Source organism: Rhinopithecus roxellana, chromosome 4 (genome assembly GCF_007565055.1).
Source record: "Rhinopithecus roxellana isolate Shanxi Qingling chromosome 4, ASM756505v1, whole genome shotgun sequence".
NCBI classification, from domain to species: domain Eukaryota; kingdom Metazoa; phylum Chordata; class Mammalia; order Primates; family Cercopithecidae; genus Rhinopithecus; species Rhinopithecus roxellana.
This window is the reverse complement of record NC_044552.1, coordinates 33,367,349-33,385,119: the sequence shown is the minus strand read 5'-3', so window position 1 is coordinate 33,385,119 and position 17,771 is coordinate 33,367,349. Positions and strand designations below refer to the sequence as shown.

Below are 17,771 nucleotides of genomic sequence, written 5' to 3'. Positions count from 1 at the left end.
TGCAAATCCTTTAAGAACCAGTGAGAGTATAATAGGATTGTATATTAATTAGCCATGAGTAAATTTATTAAAGTATAGGTATGGTAAAAATGTTTCTCCTTAGAAATTACTTGACAAAATAAGTAATGAATGGAGGTTCAGAAATATCTCAATGATATAACCATCATTCTATCACAGTTTTAGCTTATTGAGAAAGTACTTGGCAACTTACCTGATGTTATCAACCTGAGATTAGAAGTACCAGCAACAAGTGAGTGCAAAGCTTCCACAATGTAATTCTTCCTGTGCATGATTCTGAATATCTACTATAATGACCTCAAACAAAACCAGACTGCACAGTGTCTCCATGTGACCATCATGTTATGAAAAGAATGGCAATATTTACTTTGGGGAAAGTTAAGTGATTGTTTAAAAGTGAGCACAGAAAAGCGGACTTTCTTTAGTTTTAAGTTTGAACTTTTGTTGGTTTTTTTGCTCTACCAAAGTATTGGAAGATAGAAGTGAGAAGAATCAGGGCAGGGGAGACAGGTTTATCTGCAAGTTCTTTATTGACTAGGTTGAGATGTTCTGAGGACAGTGATTTACGTTTTTTCTCTACACACTGATGAGTTATTTCCTGAATGCTATGTTTTTGCTTTTGTTTTGAGACGGAGTCTCACTCTGTTGTCAGGCTGGAGTGCAGTGGCGAGATCTTGGCTCACTGCAACCTCCACCTCCCAGGCTCAAGTGAAGAAATCTATGTTTTTATCTGGAGTAGTATCTTTCAAATGTTTTCCCTTGTATTATTAATTAACACATGTAAGTCTTGGTTTGTTCCTTTTGGTTTGTTTTTGTTTTTTAATAGAAATGTATCCTGTATTCTGTTAAATTGGCCACGGTGTTACATGGTGACTGTAAGAAGTGAGAATTCATATTGTATTTTCTATCTCAGTCCTACAGGAACTGGATCAACCCAGCAAGTCTGCAGTTCCCAAGGTCTTCAGGATGAGGCACCAGTGCAGTTATATAGTATTTTTCCCCCAAAGTGGCATGTTTTAAACTGACAGATTTTCAGTGTTCCATTTGATGCTAATATTTTCTTCTAACAATAGCTTTTCTCTTAATGTGCATTTTACTTATGTAAACATTTTTTTCTCATAAAAACTTAGCCATTTTGCTTTTTATTAATGGAATCACCACCAAGCAATCTTTATAAGATTGTCATTTATATGGCTACATTAAATCACACAGTTCTGTTTTCATACATAGAAATTCTAATAATATAAAAATTATGTAGCCAAAAACATTGAAACTTTTATACATGAAAAGCTTGAGTCACAGAAACCTAGGGTTGAAAGGAACTTCAAGTTCTTTAGCCTTCCCCTAAGAACTATAACTTACGAAAGTGAGCAGAAGTTTTTATATATTCACTTGCCCTTAGGCTCTTACTTTAACTCCACGCTGAGCACTTTCGACACTGACTTTTTTTGAGAAAGGTTACCATAAGGGAGCTTTCCCCTTTCTGCTCCCTCAAATGCATCTGTCTTTTTTCTTAGCCTCTCTTCCTTTCCTCTTCTCTCAGAAATATTTCTCTTTACTATCCTTACTACTTGGAGCTTTGTTTCCAGCTAAGTTTGCTTCTTTCAGAAGTTTATCTCCTAATTCAGTTCCAACCAGGGTTGCCAGATTTAGGAAATGAAAAATATAGGACACCCAGTTAAATGTGAATTTCAGACAAATGGTGAACACATTTTTAGTATAGATATGTCCCAAATGTGGCATGGGTCATACCCATAAAATTATTCATTGTTTCTCTGAAATTCAAATTGAACTGTATTTTATTGGACAACCCTATGTAAAACCCTTATCCCTGCGACCTTGTCTGTAAATTTCCTTTGCTGAAGTTCGCATCTGCATCAGTGGACTGAACTACGCAGAGGACCCTCTTCTGTGACTTCATTTTCCTCTGCCTGCAGCCATTTCCATCTGAATCCTGTTCTGTTCTCCCCTTGCTGGTTTCTCAGCTTCCCTGCAGTCCCCCATCGGCCTCTCTTCTTGAGCTTTCTCCTATTGGTGGCACAGCAGTGTTTATTATGCTTGACACTCACAGGTTACTTTGAGTCCTCCTTTACTCTTGTCCTAGCCAATAACAAGTCCTGTTCATTTTTCTTCCACGGGGAATCGTTCCCTCCTTCCCTCCTCGTCTTTACCTCCCCTTCCCCTTCTCCCTACTGTCTGTCCCTGCTCGTCTGTTCCCTGCACTGCCCTCATTCAGGTTTCTGCCCACCCGCTTGCCCACCCAGCCTCCTGCTCTAGACGCTCCCTGTCCAGGCCATCTTGCACTGACTGGTTAATCATTCAGAAATATTGTACCAATTCTACTCGTTCCCTTCTTCGTGACTTACTATTGTCTGCAGAATGAAGTACAAATTCCTTATTCGAGACCTCACATGCAGGAACTTTCCAAATTGTCCTCTTCCTATTTTCCTGGTGCCATTGACATCATTACTTTGCATCAGTGCTTATCACCCTTTCAGATGCTCTCACTCTTTCACTGTAACATATTATTGAAAACTCCCTTCGGGAACTTTTAAATTATGTAATCATTTGGCATACAGATAAAAGGAAGCATTATTTTAGTTTATATTGCTGTATTAGTAAATGTTACATTCTATAGTTTATCCTAATAAAATTTAATAATGTTCACATTATATAAATAGCAAGAAATGTTTTGACTTTTTCCTATTTAACAAATGACACACACTTTCTTATATTTTGAATTAATTGGGTAATTTAAAATGTGATTTTTAAATAAAATTTAAAATGGCACCTTCTATTATGTTTGGCTTCATAACTAAATGTATACTGAAAGGTACATTATTGTTAACCTATACTGACTGGGTGTGATGGTTCACACCTGAAGTTTTTAATCCCGGTGCTTTTGGAGGCTGAGGTGGAAAGACTGTTTGAGTCCAGGAGTTCAAGACCAGCCTGGGCAACGTAGCAAGACACAGTCTCTACAAAAATTTAAAAAATTAGCTGAGCATGGAGGTGTGTGCCTGTGGGTCCAGTTACTTGGGAGGCTGAGTGGGGAGGATCCCTTGAGTCCAGGAGGTCAAGGCTGCAGTGATGCTGTGAGCCGTGTTTATGCCACTGCACTAGCCTGGGTGACAAGGTGAGAACCTGTTCCTCCAAAAAAAAGAAAAACAAAAAACAAAATAAATTATATGACAGCAGAATTCATGACTGACCTGATGTTTGTTAATTCTTGCATTTTGCATTTTTATTTATTATTATTATTACTACTATTTTTTGAGAAAGGTTCTTACTCTATTACCCAGGCTAGAGTGCAGTGGTGTGACCAAGGCTCATTGCAGCCTCAGCCTCTCCAGGCTCAGGCGATCCTCCCACATCAGCCTTCTAAGAAGATGGGACCACAGGTGTGCACCATCACACTCAGCTAATTTTCGTATTTGTTGTAGAGACAGAGTTTCGCTATGTTGCCCAGGCTTGCCTGGAATTCCTGGGTTCAAGCCATTTGGCCTCCCAAAGTGCTGGGATTTCAGGCATGAGCCACCGTACCCAGCTGCATTTTGCATTTTTAAATCAAATCTCAAATCGACTGATAGATTTTCATATTTGCTATATTTCTTTTCTCTTCTTTTCTTTTCTTTCCTTGTCTTTTCTTTTTTTTAGAGACAGCATCTCACACTGTCACCAGCTGGAGTGCAGTGATGTAATCATAGTTCACTGCAGCCTCGAACTCCTGGGCTCAAGTGATCCTCCCACTTCAGCTTCCCGAACAACCGGGACTACAAATAAAAAATTATCCAGATGTGGTGGTACACACTGGGCTAATTTTTTATTTTTCACAGAGATGAAGTCTCACTATGCTACCCAGGCTGGATTTACATTATATTTCTAAGTGTTGAGCTAAGAAAGTGGATTGCAGGTTGCTATTTCTAAGCATTTTCTACAGTGAACATCCTTCAGACTTAGATCATCTTTATTCACAATAAATAAAAAGCCAGATTGTATACAGTTCTCCACTTCCCCCTCATGACTCTCCATTTGTTTTTATTGCACAAGCCCAAGGCTCTGGGGAATATGTCTCAGAGGTGTACCTTACCATACTTCTGTTTATGGGTTTGGCTTGGTTACAAAATACTGTGGCCGCTTCTTGGGAAATCTGAGAAACGATAGTACTCGTTCCTGTAGTACTTCTTTCCTCATTCTTTTCTCCTGGGCCATAGTATATTAAATAAACAACGAGTTCCTGGTTAATATCTATCAAAATGAAAACAGGGTTATATTCATGTGAACCTCTATCTCGGTGCATTTATCCTCACAACTGGTATTGATTAATATGATGTAATTACATTCATTACAGTGATACATATTTGGCAAATGTAAGATGTTTAGCCATCAGGTGGTTCCCAGTACAGTGAAGTGCTTGAGTGGGATCTCTTCATTTGCCCTGCCATGAAGAGGTCTCCTGTCTTACCTTCTCCATCTGCTGTCTGTCCTGGTAGACTGACCTGTGTGGGCTCAGTAACCTGCTTCCTGCCCTCCGGCTTCCCAGTGGGGTCAGCCAATGGAAAACCCCAGCAGGAGATCAGAGGGGAGGACAGTGAACTCAAAATATGTTTTCCCCTTGCATTCTCCCCTGCAAGGTCACCCTGGATTGGCAGTTTCTCCAGACTGAAGATCAGTTCCTTCTCAAGACCACCTATTCTGTAGAACTTTCTCACTCCTTTTGGATTCCAGTAACCTTTCAGGCCTATGGGGATTAACAAATCTACTACTGCTAGCCACAGGTTTCAGCACTATTCTTTGTGGTTCCCCTGTATACACACACACGTCTTTGTCACAAGACCCTCTAAGAATGGAGTATGCCATCTATTTCCTATCGGGGTCCTTGTTGATATAGTGCTTTACGTGGAGTAATTAAATAATCCTGTCGACTAGAAAAGTACCCTCCTTCTATGGAAAAGGAAAGTGCAGCACAGCTACCCTCAATGACCTGCAAAGGTCACATGGCTAACATGTGATTAAAGCCAGGATCTGAACCCAGAAAGTCTGGCTGCAGTCTACATGATTTTAACCTAAGTATGATAATATGTATGATACAGTTACTACATTGTTGCTTTAGGAACATTTACACTAACAAAATATATGAAAATTAATCATGTTGATGACAGATAAGGTTGATCACCCAAATTATCATTCTTCCCCACCTAGTCTTTTCATCTGCATACTTCAAAAGATGCTGATTTTTTTTTCCCCTTTTACCCAGGAAAAAATGAAAGAATGATATTCTTTGATGTTAAGGAATAAGAAGTTCAAATTTTGCTTATTACTTTCAGCCCTTTTAGAGAACAATTCTTTGCCAACAACTAAGTATTCTCTTTAAAATATGAACTCTCAAAGACTCAAATTTAGCTTCTTTCTTTTCTTAAGAGCCTGATGTTGGGCGTTAGTATTCAGTTCTCAGAATGACCTAGTTTCTACATAATTTTGGTCCTGTCCATTCGTAACCAGAACTGACATAGTCGTCATTTTGTTGTCTGCTTTGTGTTGGGGGTACATGTCTTCTTCTGCCCTGCCCCCTACTTTCACCACTCATTATTCATTGTTCATTGTCTTCCATATTCATCTATGGTGTAACCGGTCACATTTTCCATCCTCTTGGGCTTGTGTTGTGGTGCTGCTATTGAGTGCAGCTGCAGTGTGTTGATTCTGGACTCTAGGTATCCTGGGTTGCTACAGAATACTGGTTCTAGATGACTTATTTGGCAGTTGAAATTTCTTCCAACACAGCAGCCTCCTAAAGTGTAGCTTCATTTCTTCATGCTAAAATACTGAAAATAAAAAACCAGCCCTGTTCTTTATTTTGGGATCTTTGAATCATTAAAATGTCATAGAACGGTAGCCTATAATTATACTGGTCTCAGGTATACGCTAACTTTAAAAATGCAATTGGTTTCTAGGAGCTCAAAGAAGAAAAAAACATGCATTAATGATTCAGGTGTTCTTATTGTTAAAAAGAGTACAATTGAATGAGTGGTTGTTTATGCTTTGGGTCTTGGGTGGTTATTCTATAGTGAAGGTCCTGGTTTCGACAAATTTGTTTGCAGTCATTTTTTCTAACGTGGGGGGTTAGGTTATGAGAGAAAGCCAGGGTTTCTTTGTAGTTCACTGTGCTTACCTGGAATCCCATTTGATATTACCATGGGCTAAAACTCTAAAACTGCCAAACTAGGGAATTTGGCCAGAAAATCAAATCTGTGAACATAAGCAATCATTTATATTTTCTCAAAGTACTTACCTTGGTGTTGTATTTAAGACTTATTCTGAAATAAACTGTAGCTTTAAGACTAAAGAGAAAGCTGCTTATTAAAAAGTTTCCATTTTGCCATGTGATTGGTATAATTAGCATCTTTTCCATGAAATGTTTTTGCATAGAGAAAGTATATTTTAAGTGTATTTTCAAAGGTTTGTTAAAATAAAAGGGGCAATTCTGGTTGCATCTATTTTTCAAGACAAATTGCTGAAAAAAGATCAATGTGGTAGTGCCTTTTGTTTAAAAAAGTTAGCATTTTACGTACATTTGAAATCCAGACAGATTTATTAAGCTAAACACCTTATAAAATACAATTTATTCAATTGTCCTGGCAAAGACTTAAGAAGAAGATGTAATGTTGAGCTATTTTGTTTATTTTCATCAAAAGGCTCTTTCATCTGCCATCCAAATAAGAAGATATATTTACGTACAGAGATGGATTAAAATCCAGCCCTCATTATGAAAGAATAAAATTTCAAAAAAGTAATTAAACATCAATTAAAACAAAAGTAGATTTATGCAGCAGATTTTCGCATTGTATTCATTAAAAACTTCAGTATCTGTGAGTTTAATTTGCTGCAAAGGAAAAGTAAATAAAGAGATTGTCCAAACAGAGGAGAAAATAGGCATAGAAGTTTTTCTAAAGAGTTAGAAAGTTGGAGGAGCTATGACATTCAACCATCAGTTCTGTCTGTTGGCAACTACTGTGCCCCTTGTGGGGTTGGACCCATGGTCAAGAAACACCATTTAAGCCTTCCCTTTCTTTTCCTGTCATATACTCAGCAAAATTTCTCCTCTGGTTAAACTCGATCATCCACCTACTCTATCTCTATGGCTGGGCTGCTGAATATTGCTGGAGTAAAATATTAACTGAGATGATTGAACTCACTATAGACTCATGCCTGAATATTTCAAATGGACACTCAGTGCAGCCTGACAGTCCTAATATACTTCTCTGGTATGTTCACCTTCTTACTCTCAGAGATGACTGTTTCCCAATTTGATTCTTCTCAAACTTCCTACATTCCCTTCCCTTGCTCTCACTTTCAGCTTCCTCATACTTCCCTGAGTAAATAGGCCCAACCAATCAAGTACACCCTCATTCTCCCACATCATATCTGCCAGCCTGCATCTTCACCTAATTCCTTGGCCTCCCTCCTGTTACTGTAGTCAGGGCTCTAATGTCCTTGCCAAAGGCCAGTCCTCCATGTGCTTCCTGAGGCCTTGTTGTCTTGCCGTCTCAAATATACTGCACTTGCAGTTTTCTTCTTTTCACAGCATCGCTGAGTTTTCCAACTCTATGAGATCATTCTCATCAGTACATTCTAGTATCTGCTCTCTTAAAATAAAACAATGACCTTCATTTACTCACATCCCTTCTAGCTATTTCTCATTTCTGTGCTCCTCTTTTCCACAAAAACTACCTGAAAAGAGTTGTCTGTCCTCTTGCCTGTACTTCACTTCTCATTTATTTCTGGACCCTCTCCAACTAGGCTTCTGTCTTCTCTGCCCTTCTTAGACTGCTCTTGCTTGTTAGGGTCATTAGTGATGTTCATGTTGCCTAAAACCATGGTCATGTGCCCATTCTTGTCCTACTTGATCTTTAAGCAGCGTTTGACAGGGCTAAATTTCTTCCTCCTCCTCTTTAAAATACTTGTTTACTCTTAATTTTCTTTCTTTTTTTTTTTTTTTTTTTTTTCGAAACGGAGTTTCGCTCTTATACCCAGGCTGTAGTGAAGTGGTCCAATCTTGGCTCACTGCATCCTCTGTCCCCCAGGTTCAAGTGATTCTCCTGCCTTAGCCTCTGGAGTAGCTGGGATTACAGGCACCTGCCACCACACCCAGCTACAATTTTTGTGTGTGTGTGTGTGGTTTTTTTTTTTTTTTTTTTGAGATGAAGTTTTGCTCTTGTTGCCCAGGCTGGAGTGCAATGGTACAATCTCGGCTCACTGCAACCTCCGCCTCCCGGGTTCAAGCGATTCTCTTGCCTCGGCCTCCTGAGTGGCTGGGATTACAGGCATGTGTCACCATGCCAAGCTAATTTTGTATTTTTAGTAGAGATAGGGTTTCTCCATATTGCTCAGGCTGGCCTCGAACTCCCAACCTCAGGTGATCGCCTGCCTTGGCCTCCCAAAGTGCTAGGATTACAGGTAATTTTTGTATTTTTAGTAGAGATGGAGTTTCTCCATGTTGGTCAGGCTGGTCTTGAACTCCTGACTTCAGTCAAACCACCCGCCTCAGCCTACCAAAGTGCTAGGATTATAGGCGTGAGCCACTGCGCCTGGCCTACTCTTAATTTTCATAACATCACATTGTGGTGGCTATGGAGGTGTCCTCATGTCTCCCTACATGAGTACCTGCTATAGGGCAAGAGCTGACTAGCAGCCTTCAGCTACCATACCCCTAGATTGAACACAGTGGAAACACAATCCAGGCTTCCTTAGAGTGTTCCCAGTCAATAACTGAGCATGATGGGGATACTAGAATTGGAACATGCTTTCATTACATGAGAATCTTCTAATTGGCAATGTTGAATCTAAACTCCCCTTTGATTAGGTCAAGTCTTTCTTAGAACTGAGCTCTTCCTATCTGATCCTTCTATCCCTGTCTCCTTTTACAGATGTCAGATCTACACCAGGTCTGAACCTCTTATCACCTAATCCTGCTTCCTCCTCTTTTATATCTCTCTTGTACATCTAATTCCATCTTGGTGTCAGATTTCCAGAGGATGACCCAAACGGATACACACTATCCTATTCCCTTACCCACTGTTCTTCTGTCTTCTTTCCCTATTCCTTCTCTCCTTCATGAGCCCTTAACACTGATGGCTCCATCCTTGGACCAAGTCTTCTCTTCTTGATCTCTTTGTGATCTCATTCAGTTCCATGACTTTGAATATAATCTTTATGTCATTGACTCTCAAAGCTGTATCTCTAGCTCTGATCTCTCCCCAGAACTCCAGACATCTGTATCTAGTCACATTCTTTACATCTCCACTTGGGTATTTATGAACATCTCAAAGTTGATATATTTTAAGGAACTCTTGATCCTCTTTATCCAAATCTGTCCTCCCTCAGTTGTCCTTTTCTTAGTAAATGGCTCCAGTCATTCTGATTTGCTCTCTTTTCCTCATCTCCCTTCAGCAGGTCCTATCAATTGAACTCTAAAGTATCTTCCGAATCAATCAATTTGTCTCCATTTCCGTTCCTGCCACCCTAATCAGTTTTGCAGCAATCCTCTAACCCTTCACTCTCTTGGCCACTTATAGTCCATTCACCATTCACTAGCCAAAATGAGCTTTTAAAAATGCAGATCATATCCAATCATCCCCCTGTTTAAAGTGCTTTATAAAGGCTCTGTCAAACTGCATAAAACTCAGACTCTACCTCGTTTGTAAAACCCTGCCATCTGGCCTCTACCAGCCTCTCAGACCTACCTCCTCCTTTCCTTTGCCCAGGCTCAGCAGCTTTCTTCTGTTTCCTACAATAAGACAAGATTGTTCTTGCCCTTTGGCCTGTTACCTTATCTCTAAGTGTCCTTCCTCCTTATCACTTAGATCTCAGTTTTGCTGTTACCTCCTCAGAAAGGCTTTGCTGGCCTCTCAACCTCATTAGAAATATCTAATCACGGCGGGGCATGGTGGCTCATGCCTGTAATCCCAGCACTTTGGGAGGCCAAGGTGGATGAATCACAAGGTCAGGAGTTTGAGACCAACCTGACCAACATGGTGAAACCCTGTCTCTACTAAAACTACAAAAATTAGCTGGTTATGGTGGTGCATGCCTGTAATCTCAGCTACTCAGGAGGCTGAGGCAGGAGAATCGCTTAAACCCAGGAGCTGGAGGTTGCAGTAAGCTGAGATTGCACCACTGCACTCCAGCCTGGGCAACAAAGCGAGACTCCGTCTCAAAAAAAAAAATAAAAAAGAAATTACCTAGTCACATTGTAGTGCATTGCTTTATTTGCATTCCCTTCATAGTTCAATTATGCACTGAATAAGGATGTTTAGATCATTGACAGACCACATATACAAAAGTTATCCCATAAGATTATAATACTGTATTTTTACTGTACCTTTTCTATGTTTACATGTGTTCAGAGACACAAATGCTTACTACTGTGTTACAGTTGCCTACAGTATTCAGTACAGTAACATCCTATATAGGTTTGTACCTTAGGAGCAATAGGCTATGCCCATGTAGCCTGGGTGGGTCATAGGCTAAACCATCTAGATTTGTGTAAGTACATGCTATGATGTTCACACAAGGACTAAATCTCTGAATGAAGGATTTCACAGAATGTATCACTATTGTTTAGCAATGCATAACAGTACTTATGCTTTCTGATCTTTTTCTTGTTTATTTATTATCTGTCTCCCCGATTCAGACATAAGTTCCAGGAGAACATTGTTCTTTTCTGTCTTCTTATTACTGCATTCCTAGCAGTGAGACCAGTGCCTGATATATGATATGTAGTAAGTATTCATAAATATCTGTGGAATGAGTAACTTGACAGAATTCAGAATTTCACCTCAATGAACATATTTTTTTCTCTGAAAGAAAAAAATGGTGAATTTTCCAAACTCTACACACCCCTATAGTTCTTCCTATATTCGTCATTCCCCAAGATGTACTTTTCTTTGAATTTGTACATAATGCCAATACAGTTAAAATCCCATTATAGTGAATTCCACGGGGCATGCTATTGGCTTTGTTTTAGTGGAATTTGTCACAGGGCCAGAAATTGCATTTCCAGTCCATAGAAACTAGGCTGAAACTGCCTATTGTCCATTTCTCTGTGGAACTGGGAATGGAAGAGTTCTGACTCTGAAATGAGAAGTGAGATCTATCTAGTGACCCTGCAGCCTCCTTTCTAGGCTCCTTGATATTTTACATGGAATGCTGGCTTTGGGTTTTGTTTGTTTGTTTGTTTGTTTGTTTCTGACTGAAGGATTTGAGTATTGGAAGAAGTAGGGGTAGTTGAGAAAGAGAAAAAAATTAAAAGGCAATTACGATTTGTTGACAAGAAAAGATTCTAGAGTTATTTTTTAAAACATTAAGGTAAACAGTATTCTCTCCTACTTTTTGTAGCATAAAAAGATACATCCTCAGGTGCTGTTTTCACACATGAAAATATACATGAACAAGGGCCAGAAAATGAAACAAAACAAAACAAGGCAAAACAGAATACCATTCCTATTGTGAAGTATTTGGTGTTGACAGTTTGTCTGTCAACAAACTCAATTCAACTTCTCAGCATTGAGTTACTTTTTGAAGTCATTTATTAAGAACTTTTATTGGCTTTCTCAGACATACACATTTATTCCCGCTTCCTTGTATGCAAAGTACTTGATACATGGCCTTTATAATATTGTAATTGTATTTATCTGCCTGTGTCCTCTACACTGACCATACTAAAGACAAGCACTGTGTTTTATTCACTTTTGCATTCTCCACCTGCAATCCTTCTTCTGTTCCCTATTTTACCTAATATAACGGGACAAAAAGGGTTTTAAATACATGTTTATGGAAGGGTAGCACCACTTCTGTGGCTACCTTAGCGTATTGCCTTACTTTTATATCCACTTAGTACATCTTCTATTGCCCTTTTTAGCAAAGCTGCTTGCTTAATGACCACCTATTTCTCGTCTTTGTCAAGTTGTCAGAGTAGGATGGGATATTTGCTTCACTGCCTGTTAAACTGCATTCTTTCTCTTTTAGTTCTTAGATTAAGGTCTTCATTGATAAGCCCATCATGTCTCCATCTACTATCTGTCCATGAGAAAGGTAGCTGACCCATTTCTCTTCTACAGTTTCATATATGCATTAGTGAATTTTGTATTGCTGTTCTCCTGTTTATTGTATTGAACTCTAAGTTGTTTGAAGGCCTATCTAAACCAGTCAGTGCATACTCACTGAAAGCCAGAGCTATGATGAGTGCAGCGGGAATTACTGACAAATATTAAAGTGCCATGTCTGCCCTTAAGAAGCTGATAGTTTGGTGAATTAAAAACTAGTTATATGCCCAGGCTTGGTGGCTCATGCCTGTAATCCCAGCACTTTGGGAGGCTGAGGTGGGCAGATCACTTGAGGTTCAAAACCAGCCTGGCCAACATGGTGAAACTTTGTGTCTACTAAAATTACAAAAATTAGCCAGGCGTGGTGGTGTGCACCTGTAATCCCAGCTACTTGGGAGGCTGAGGCATGAGAATTGCTGAACCCAGGAGGTGGAGGTTGCAGTGAGCTGAGATCATGCCACTGCACTCCACTTCACTGCAACAGCACGAGACCCTGACTCAAAGCAAACAAACAAAAAAACTAACTATACTTGTTTTATTTGAGATGCCCGAACTTTAAAGACATACTGTTAGGTTATAATAGCTTCCATGTAAGAAAAGAAACCCTGCCGACCAGGCATGGTGGTTCACGTCTGTAATCCCAGCACTTTGGGAGCCCTAGACGGGCGGATCACGAGGTCAGGAGATTGAGACCATCCTGGCTAACACACTGAAACCCCGTCTCTGCTAAAAAAAATACAAAAAATTAGCCGGGCATGGTGGCATGCTCCCCTAGTCCCAGCTACTTGGGAGGCTGAGGCGAGAAAATCGCTTGAACCCGGGAGATGGAGGTTACAGTGAGCCAAGATTGCACTACTGCACTCCAGCCTGGGCAACAGAGCGAGATTCCATCTCAAAAAAAAAAAAAAAAAAGAAAAGAAAAAAAAAAGAAACCCTGTCATGTATTATCTATGCATTGACTGTAAGGCTGATCCCCAGTTCAGAAACATGGGCATTCTGGATAGTATTCCATGGAGACAGAATGACATGTTCAAAAGCCAAAGGGAATTTGAGAAGAAGCCAAAGGATCTAAAAATCCCATTGGACAGATGACTCTTCTGTTAACTTTTCTTCCATCTTCCTTTCCCTGTCCTCCACCATACCATTTCTAGGTACCTCACCCCTGGTGGTAAGGTAAGCATCAGTGAAGATAATACTGCCCTAATATCCCTTAAAAATGATATGAGGTAAGCAGATTAACTGGACTCTTTAAAAAGAGACTGAGATATCGTAAATTTGGCCTTGTGAATTCATGTATCAGTACATACAGCACGGTCTTCCACACAAGTAGGTACTGTTTGTACCAATTAAATGATGGTTCCCTTTTGTCTTTATCTGTTTTTAATAACAGAACTCTAATTGTATATACAAATTGATGTTTGGGCCAAGTCTGTTTTCACAAAGACGTTAGTTATAAGTTTAGCCCAACATATTATTTCAACGTGTGCTTTGTAACTTATTCTTCCTTTTAAAATGCTGCTGTCATTTGTTTGTTGAACATCAGTATGTAATTTTTTTTCCCCCACTGTGGTGAATGTCTAGGAGGAAATACTGCTCTCTGGAAGAGGGTACTGGGGCCTTTTATGATTTATTTCTTCAGTTATTTTATTCCATGGTAAAGACTCCAAAATGTTCTATTGTAAAGACTCCAAAATGTTATAGAAGCTTGAATAGTTTCAAGTTAATTCTTTTAAAATCTAGCCTTTTGCTCATCTTTCAAACTTAACAGTGTCCTGACATGTCTGAGGTTTGGGAAAATTTGGCTCAAGTTGATGAGGGGGTCTAATATAGGTCTTTGTTGCTGAGTGAAATTCAGTGGTTTTGGCTCATGGGAATTTGTGCAAAATTGTTGGTTCGTTTGATTTGGTTCCCTTTGGGCTACACCCATGAAGTTTTCTTTGGGTTTAGCTTGGTGATCCCCACCCCACACCAAACTCAAAGTGGAACGCAGTGGGAATGTTGAGGTTTCTACCTCAAGCTATAACTCATCCTAGAGCTTTACCCAGTTTTGAAAAAAAGAAAAGCCTGGCCTAGATTTTAAATCTGTAAGTAAAATATTTATGGAAACTAGACTAAACAATCCCAGAGTTAGTTGAGATCTTAGAGGTCATTTGACCAAACTCTCCACCTGATACATGATTCCAAGAGTCAATTTAAAATGATTTGAAGTCTTTTTAATAACTAAAAACTTCCTGCAGTATTCCATATTTATCCGTTTGGATCAAACTGTTGACTTTGTGGACCAGGTTTGCTATATCCATGTGAATTTTTTTTTCTGTTTGATTTATCAAGAACCAAGGGAGATGTGTTAAAAACCTTCAGATACATATACTTCTACTCGTAATTCTGTCAATTTATGCCTTATATATTTGGAGGTTATGAGTTTAGAATTGTTTCACCTTCCTGAAAATCTTTTCTTTTATCCTATGTAATGACTGATTTTATCTCTAACAATTCTTTATATCTTAAAGTCTATTTGACAAAATTACAGGTCTACTATATCTTATCTAAAGCCAACAGTACAGAATATTATATAACAGCAACAAAGGGTCTGGGCCAGCATTCAATAATCAAGCGTATTGATAGGATCACAATAAAATGTGTGAACCTTTACACTAAGTGAGATATATAAAAATATGTATTTTTTGTTTTTATTTTCAAGCTTCTTATATCCTTATGCTTTAGTTGAGTCTCTTTGTAAATGATATATAAATGATTTTTACTTTTTATTCAAGTTTTAGTCAATTTGGTGGTTTGCCAACATTTGCAATCATTTCTATCATATTTACTTTCAATTTAACCTTCTTTTTCTGTGCCTTTTTCTTTTTTCTCCCACCTTTCCTATTGCTTGTTTTGTTGACCAACTTTTCCTTATTTGTTTTCTCTGCTAATTATTTGGAAATTTTGTACTTTCTTTTCTTTTAGTGGCTATTGTTAAAAATTTGTAAGCATGCTTGACTTTCTGATATATATGATTAATCACATACCTCTCATTTTCTCTTATTGTTATTAAATGTTTTAATTCTATCTTGTTTTTATATGACTCATTAGTAATTATTATTTTATTTAAAAATCTGTGCATGTTTAGATTGTCCCCCATGTTCTCCTGGTTTCTTTGCTAAGTGTTGCCTGTTTTCACTTCTTTCTGTTTTCAGTTTCCTTCTTCCTGAAGTACATCCTTTGATGGCTTCTTCAGAGAGGGTCCATTAATGATTAACTCTTTCATTATTGATTTCATTTGATTTACATATTAGCTGGGTATGGAATTCTTGGTTGACAGCATGTTCTCTCAGTATGTTGAAGATATGATTCCATCACTGTTTATCTTTTGCTTTTGAGAAGTCTGCTTTAGTCTAATTGGTCTTTTTCAGGCAATGTCCTTTCTTGCATTTTTTAAAAGAATTTTACTTTGTGTATGTGTTTTATGGTTTCTCAATGATGCATCTCAATGTGGATTTATTTTTATTTATCCCAATTAGAACTGATTGTGCTTCCTAAATCTGAAGATTCATGTCTGTCACCAATTCTGGAAAATTCTCAGCTATTCCTTTTTTTTTTTTTTCATATTTCCTTTCCTCCCTTCTCTGTAGTGCCTATTTCTGTCTCATATTAAGCATACATTTTTCTTTTCATTCAGTGTTATTCCTTAGACTTTAAAAAATATATTTTCTTGCTTTTTATTGCTGTTTCTTGCATTTTGGGTAATTTCTTCAAATATTTCTTCTAGTTCATTAAGTCTTTTCTCACCTGTGTCTAATCTTCCATTTAACCCTTATATTGAGTTTTTAAAATTTCAACAGCGATATCTTCATTTTTAGAAGTTCCACTTGGTCATTTTTTTTTCCTATCTGTTTCTGTGTTTCATCCTCAAACCACTTACTTTTTATATTGCTTTCTGTGATTGAGATTTGCATGACATTTGAGTAGTGCAAATTTACACCTCAGTTATGTACATGGATAGAGTCAATGGTTACAAATGCTGAAGGAAGATTTTCTTTTCCCACCCATAGTTCAGGCAGAAAGGCAAGTTTCTTTGCCATTCCTATTAGTGATAGTTTCAGGTTTATAAAGCTATCTTCAATTCAAACTACCCACTCCCTCTCGGCCTAAGACCCTGGTTTCTGATGTCAGCCTTCTTTCTCCATCCCACACTCCTATGTGTACCCCAGCATTAGCGCATAAGCTTTTATTTTGCTTTTCATTTACTTCTTTGTTTTTGGTTCTTAGATATTTTCCTTACAGTTTTGCAAATTTAACTATGCATTAGAAGGAGTATATATTATATTTTATCCAGAATCTCTAAGTAGATTTTAGAAGGAGAGATTTTAGGCTTTCTGGACAGTTATAGTGGGAGAATTGAAAGTCTGAGTCATTTTACATTTCTCTCTCCTGTACTAATGCAATTGATTTGTCTGTTGTTATTATTGTGCTGCAGGACTTTTTATTGATCCCTGTTACTTTGTAAAATTGTTATTGTTAGGTTTGGTCTCTCATTCTAGCTTTTTTGTCTTTAATCCTGACTCAGTTATCTGGTATGTTAGTTTTACCTCCTCGCCTTGAGTCATTTGTAAATTTGATGTGCATATCATCTGGGCATTCCATAATTGTTTTGTAAAAATATTAAACAGGAGCCATTCATGTACATAGTCCAGGGATAGGCCACTAAAGATTTCCCTGTCAGTGGATATTGATCAGAACTCTTTGAAACTGTTGCAGATGTGTCCAACACTGTTTGTATATTTTAGTTCACATTTCCACATTTTACCCACAAGGCTTGTTCTTAGTGAACTTGCTCAGCTCGGTTCAATTTGATTCAGCCCATATTTCTTAAGTGCACACTCTGTGCCTTTGTGTATATGGTATGCATAAGAGATATAAAGAAGAATAAGCCACAGCTCCTTCCTTCGTGATGCTCATAGTCTGGTAGAGGAAAAATTCAGGTAAGCAAAAAAACCAGCCATATGATCTTCTCCTTCTGCATTTTGCTCAGGATCAACTTCTACACGACTGGTCTATAGCTTATGGCGCCTGTCCTCTTTCCTTTCTTGTTAAGTCATAGACATATCAGTTGAATTTATACAATTCATTTGTGGGGAAAGTTTCACAAGGCTAATTTTTCCATATATCTTCTCTGTATAATCTATTGTTAATAAATTCATTTAAGTATTTTAAAATCCTAAAATATCTTTTTGTCAGTAAAGGGTGCTAAAATATTAAACAAATATTACTTTCAGATTTTCTTTTCTTCTCTTTTTATTCCTATTCTGTTTTCCCCCTCGGTTAATTTTATTTTTCTCAAAATTCTCCCTTTCTTTTCTAAACTTTATATTTCTGCAAAGCACAGTACCAGATAGTCTCATATCAATTTGATCTTTTTTGGCCTATTGCCTTATATTGACTTTCCTGTCCAAGTCTTTCTACTTGTTCTAAGACTTCATCTCACTTTTTATCATTGACCTTTCAAGATTTGTTAGGCAAACAATTTTCAGTGAAAGAGCTTAATTTAGTTAAGCAATAAGTTTTTATCTGGGCTAGAAATTTTGGATCTTACCTTTACTCTTTTCTCACTGTAACCCCAACTAACATTCATTAATCAGGAAAATCTGTCCATAT

The 17,771-nt window shown here is 38.1% G+C and overlaps 1 protein-coding gene across 4 annotated transcripts in view; it reads left to right on the top strand.

Annotated features, from left to right (window-relative positions):
* KIF6 (kinesin family member 6) overlaps window positions 1–17,771 on the top strand; it is a 385,185-nt gene that overhangs the window by 33,688 nt on the left and 333,726 nt on the right. Inside the window, exon 4 of one of the 4 annotated variants that reach the window (XM_030929502.1) lies at window positions 932–2,808. The exons of the other annotated variants lie outside the window; for them this stretch is intronic. Within the exon in view, the coding sequence (XP_030785362.1) occupies window positions 932–1,043 (112 nt within the window). The 3' untranslated portion in view covers window positions 1,044–2,808. Of the gene's footprint in view, window positions 1–931; window positions 2,809–17,771 lie in introns of those variants that run through there. 4 annotated transcript variants of the gene reach the window in all.